General features: G+C 53.7%; 1 protein-coding gene across 1 annotated transcript in view; it reads left to right on the top strand.

Annotated features, from left to right (window-relative positions):
• Positions 1–4,834, top strand: part of SALL2 (spalt like transcription factor 2) — a 24,092-nt gene extending 19,258 nt beyond the window's left edge. Inside the window, exons 2-3 of the mRNA XM_069097791.1 lie at positions 192–3,031; positions 3,500–4,834. Of these exons, the coding sequence (XP_068953892.1) occupies positions 192–3,031; positions 3,500–3,904 (3,245 nt within the window). The 3' untranslated portion in view covers positions 3,905–4,834. The remainder of the gene's footprint in view (positions 1–191; positions 3,032–3,499) is intronic.
• Positions 4,835–5,569: the final 735 nt, after the last annotated feature.

Genomic DNA, 5,569 nt, shown 5'->3' with positions numbered 1-5,569 from the left:
TGGCTGGATGGGGATCCTGCTGTATACTCCTTGTCAGGTGGGGGCAGGGGTAGGGGTTGGTGCTCAGACCGTTCTGTTTTGTCTGCTTGAGTGAAAACCTTCCCTGCCTTCCAGCACCACAACCTGCCCCCCTCCCCACTCCCACCATACCCACACTTACTCCCTCCCCAATACTTTTTTCCTCTCTTAAGGTGACACTGGCGACGAGGACCAACCCCAAGTCTGCGCCAAGTGTTGTGCCCAGTTCACTGATACATCTGAGTTCCTCACCCACCAGAACACGTGTTGTACTGACCCCCCAGTAATGGTCATCCTCGGGAGCCAGGAGAATTCTAGGTCAAACTCCTCCTCCTCTTCTGAAACTCGACCAGAAGGCCAGGACAGCCCCCAGATCATGGATACAGAGCAAAGCAACCCCCCTGATCCTGGGCCCTCAATGCCCACCGATACCAGCTGGGGGCCAGAGCGAGGCCGAGAAGAATCTTCAGATCACTTTCTCATCACCACAGCAGGAGCTACTTCAGCTGGTGGAGGTGGGGGGCTGATTTTGGCCAGCCCTAAGCTGGGAGCAACCCCTTTAGCTAAGGAGTCTACCCCTGTACCTCCTCCCCCCCCACCTCCTCCCCCTCCTCCTGGAGCAGGTAGTGGTCACTTGAACATCCCCTTGATACTTGAGGAACTTCGGGTCCTACAGCAGCGACAGATCCACCAAATGCAGATGACAGAGCAGATCTGCCGTCAAGTGCTCCTGCTGGGCTCCTTGGGTCAATCCGTGGGTGCTACTGCCAGCCCCTCAGAACTGCCTGGCACAGGTACAACCACCTCTTCCAAGACCCTGCTACCCCTCTTCAGTCCCATCAAGCCTGGCCAGGCAAGTAAGACACTTACACCATCTTCTTCATCTTCTTCCTCTTCCACCTCTGGGACAGAAGTACCTAAGCCAACCTTCTTCCACCTCTATCACCCCCTGGGGGCACAGCACCCCTTTTCTAGTGGTGGGGTAGGGCGAAGCCACAAACCCACCCCTACTGCAACCCCTTCCCCAGCACTGCCAGGCACTACAGACCAACTGATCACCTCTCCTCACCTGGCATTCCCTGGTACCACAGGACTGCTGGCAGCACAATGCCTGGGGGCAGCCCGGGGCTTAGAAGCAGCAGCTTCCCCAGGTCTCCTGAAACCGAAGAATGGGAGTGGTGAGCTGGGCTATGGAGAAGTAATGGGCCCCTTAGAGAAGCCTGGCGGGCGCCACAAGTGCCGCTTTTGTGCCAAGGTATTTGGCAGCGACAGTGCCCTACAGATCCACCTGCGCTCTCACACAGGTGAGAGACCTTACAAGTGCAATGTCTGTGGCAACCGCTTCACCACTAGAGGCAACCTAAAGGTACACTTCCACCGCCACCGAGAGAAGTACCCTCATGTACAGATGAATCCACACCCAGTACCAGAACACTTGGACTACGTCATCACAGGCAGTGGTCTCCCCTATGGTATGTCTGTGCCTCCAGAGAAGGCTGAGGAGGAAGCCACCTCAGGCAGCGCAGAACGTAAGCCCCTGTCAGCTTCGGCCACGGCCCTCACTGCCACGGAGAGCCTGACCCTGCTGTCCACCACTGCAGGCACGGCCACAGCTCCAGGGCTTCCAGCCTTCAACAAGTTTGTGCTCATGAAGGCAGTGGAGCCAAAGAACAAAGCGGATGAAAACACCCCACCTGGAAGTGAGGGCTCAGCTGTTGCCGGAGGAGCAGAAACTGGTACAACAACTAGGATGCAACTGAGTAAACTGGTGACATCTTTGCCCAGCTGGGCGCTGCTGACCAACCACTTCAAGACCACTGGTGGCTTCCCTTTCCCATATGTGCTGGAGCCCTTGGGGGCTTCCCCTTCAGAGACCTCCAAGTTGCAGCAGTTGGTGGAAAAGATTGATGGCCAGGGAGCTGTTGGGGCTGTCTCTACTGCTTCAGGGGCTTCTACCACCTCTGCCCCTGCAGTGTCCTCTTCATCCTCCTCAGGCCCCAACCAGTGTGTGATCTGCCTTCGTGTGCTGAGCTGTCCCCGGGCCCTGCGACTCCATTATGGACAGCATGGCGGGGAGAGACCCTTCAAATGCAAAGTATGTGGTAGGGCCTTCTCTACTCGGGGAAATCTTCGGGCCCACTTTGTAGGTCATAAGGCTAGTCCTGCTGCCCGGGCCCAAAACTCTTGCCCCATCTGCCAGAAGAAATTCACCAATGCTGTCACTCTGCAGCAGCATGTTCGTATGCACCTGGGTGGGCAGATCCCCAATGGGGGCACCATGCTGCCTGAAGGTGGGCTAGCTACAAAGGAAAGTGGAGCTGAGCAGTCTGCACCACAAGCAACAGGAGTCTTCCCCCAGCAACAGCAGCAGCAGCCACAGCAGCAGGGATCCCCAGAGGAGGAACTCTCTGAGGAAGAAGATGAGGAGGAGGAGGAAGAAGAGGAAGATATTACAGATGAGGATTCCCTGGCCGGGAGGGGCTCAGAGAGTGGCGGTGAGAAGGCTGTTTCCATGAGGGGGGATTCAGAAGAGGCATCCGGTCCAGAGGATGAGGCAGCAGCCTCAGTGGCAGCATCTGGGAAGGAGATGGACAGTGGTGAAAAGTCAGCCCAGCAGCCTTCCCTGTCACTGGCTGGCAACCTGGAGGAAACTCAGGCCCTGGAACATGGAAGCAGTGAGCCTGCAGGAGGCGTTGAGGGGGAGGGACAACCCGAGGGGAACAGCAGCCCAAATTCGGTGCTCTCTCCAGAAGGGGAAGTCGCCAGTGCTATCATAGCCGAGGGGCCAGGCATGCAGGAAGCCAGAAGGAAGGAGCATGGGGAGAGCGTGAGCCGCAGCAGCAGTGAGCGGTCCTGTGGGGTGTGTGGCCAGTCCTGTCCCAGCCAGGCAGCCCTGGAGGAGCACCACAAGGCCCACAGCAAGGAGGGGTCACTCTTCACCTGCAGCATCTGCAAGCAGGGCTTCCCTGAGCGGGCCACCCTCAAGAAGCATGTGCTGCTGGCGCACCACCAGGTACAGCCCTTTGCCCCCCATGGTCCTCAGAGTATATCTTCACTCTCCCTGGCCCCAGGCCATTCAGCCTCAATCTCTGTACCAAGCTTCTGTCCTTTTGGTAGGAAAGATGACCCCACAATCCAGTGAGCCCCTTTAGCTGTACCTACTGCTTCCTGAGCCAAGGAGCAGAGGCTGGGGGCTCCATAGAAGGACCCCTGTGATTCTACCTGCCCCTTTATATCACTGTCAGTAACAAATGGGGCTCCCTACTATAATTATATCCCCCAGAGATCCTCTCCAGCCCCCCCTTTGCATTTGAGGTCCTGGTATTCACAGTCTCCTGTGGAATTTTTCATTGACCCTTCTACCCTTGTGAGGAACAGAGTCTTCTAGAAGACCTTCATATCCCCAGGGGGAACCTTCTCCTAGCTTCTTCAGGGGTGAACCTTCCCTCTCCTTTCTTCCTCTCCCTTTCCCTCCTGGCAGGTGCACCTGAGCACCCACGTTTGGAATTGCAGCCCAGCCCGAAGGGGCCGGCGTATGTCCCTGGAGGGCCCCGTACCCCTCCTCTCTGGTGGCCAGGTCAAGCTACAGGACTTCCTGTCCCGGGACGTCCCTGCCCAGTTGGTGGGGGTGGGCCCTCTATCTTTCTGGAACCAGTATACAGCTTTCCTGTCAAGTGGCCTGGCCTCTAAGGCCCCCGGTCCCAGCTCCACCTCTACCACCACTGCTGCCCTAGGAACACCTGCCCTGTTTGGTCCAGGAACTGTGGCTGGGAAGTCATCTCCAGCAGTAGGATCCAATGAGGCCAAGGAGAAGACCACCCCCCTCATATTCCAGCCTCCTGCATCCAAGACTGTACCTGAGAACCCAGGCAGAGAAGAGAAGTAGCAAGCTGCAGTGCCCCTCACCCTATTCCAGAAGGTGCCAGCAACTGGGATTTTGCAGCAGTTCATGGCTTAACACTGTGGGATGAGAAGAAATGAAGGGTATACCAACCCACAGGCCCTGAGAGTCACATTTAAGCAAAGGAGACTGGTTGGTGGGGATGGTAATACTTGTCAGCCTTCTCCTGACCCCGTCTTTCTGGCCTCACAGAGGCATTGGAGAATGGCAGCTTTTTCGTCTTGAAGCTTTCCTAGTGTAGGGTTTGGGGAGTGCACATTTGGTTCTTTTCTGGAAGGAACAGTTTAGTTAAGGGTTGAGGGTGGTTCATGGAGTGCAGATAGGGACATGAAGAGGGTAGGCCTGGCATGAACTCCTGTCATTCTAGGTCTGGGACATATACCTGAAAGAGGGGAGTCCCAGTTCAGATCAAATGGCTCTAGCAAACATTTGACTATAGTAATGACACAAGGTGCAACAGTGCACAAAGAGGGCGATGTAACAAGTCCTCTCAGACTGGGGTGTTTCTAGTTTATTAGATTCCCACCCCCTTTTCCCCAATCCTGCTTTTTCCCTAATACCCCTCTTCTCTCTAAGCTTTTCCTCTTCCCCACTCTCCCTGCCTGTGGACCAGCGCTTATGTCTTCATCACTGTCTGGCTCTTAAAAAGAGCCAGACTTTTGGAGACTAGCTCCTGGAAGTATATGCCCTTCTCCTTTCTCCTGTAACAGACAAAATGTAGTATTTACTCTTAACATAGGATCATGTGGTAACAAGAGCTCCAGAAGAGGAGTAGTGTTCGGGAATCCTGCCGAAAAAGTCCTGCTTCTCCTCTAAAACTGTAGGCCCCAGAGATTAACATAGTGAAATGTGCAGGGCAGAGAGGGGAGATGTTAGTGTCTTTCTCTCCATCATTAAAGGTGTTTTGACCAAGCATTTGTGTCGTTTGCTCCTTGTGACTCAGATTGTTAGCAAGAACAATCTCTATACACCACACCACTGAATCCTCTCCCCTTCCCCTTCAGGCCTCCAGTTCTCTGCCAGAATTGAACATGGGGTGTTAATGTTGAGTTTGTCCTGTCTTATCCTATAATAACTTCTAGTATGGAAATGTTCCTTCCCTCTACCTTAACCTCAAAAGATAGGAAATTTTCATTCTCCGTTCCTTCCATCTCAGGTTTTCTCTTGGCCACTACACAAACATAGGGTCTTCTGCCACCATATAACTGTTCTTACAGTTATCTGATTTCTCCCCAAACCTCAGGTTGTCATCAAGTCAGCTGAAGGAGCCAAGAAGGTGAATTGATCCTCTTATTCCTTGAGATAAAGAGATGGAAACAAACAGACCAAAAAAAAAAAAAATCCCATGAAACTGTGAGATAAATTAATGGGATAAGTAAGTAGGCTTACCCCTACTGCTTCATCGAAAACATAATGTGCTATCTCCAGTGCTGTTGGATGGAGTGGAGGGATCATGTGGCCAGTGTGAAGCAGTTATTTCCTCCTCCAGTCCCAGGGTAAAGTCCAAATTCTGATTTGGAGGAAGTATTGAAACACTTTTTGGCTTCATTGCCTTTCTTCAGAGAGAAGGATCTCTACGGCCCCCATTTGTAGGATGCTTCAAGTTTAACTAGGAGCTCCTGTTTTGAGGCTAGCTCCAAGAAAAAGGGG

This window comes from Petaurus breviceps, unplaced genomic scaffold (assembly GCF_028583685.1).
Source record: "Petaurus breviceps papuanus isolate PSGF00001 unplaced genomic scaffold, PetGlider_PUasm1.0 37, whole genome shotgun sequence".
Classification (NCBI taxonomy): Eukaryota; Metazoa; Chordata; class Mammalia; order Diprotodontia; family Petauridae; genus Petaurus; species Petaurus breviceps.
The sequence above is the reverse complement of the archived record's forward strand: the minus strand, read 5'-3'. Positions and strand labels throughout refer to the sequence as shown.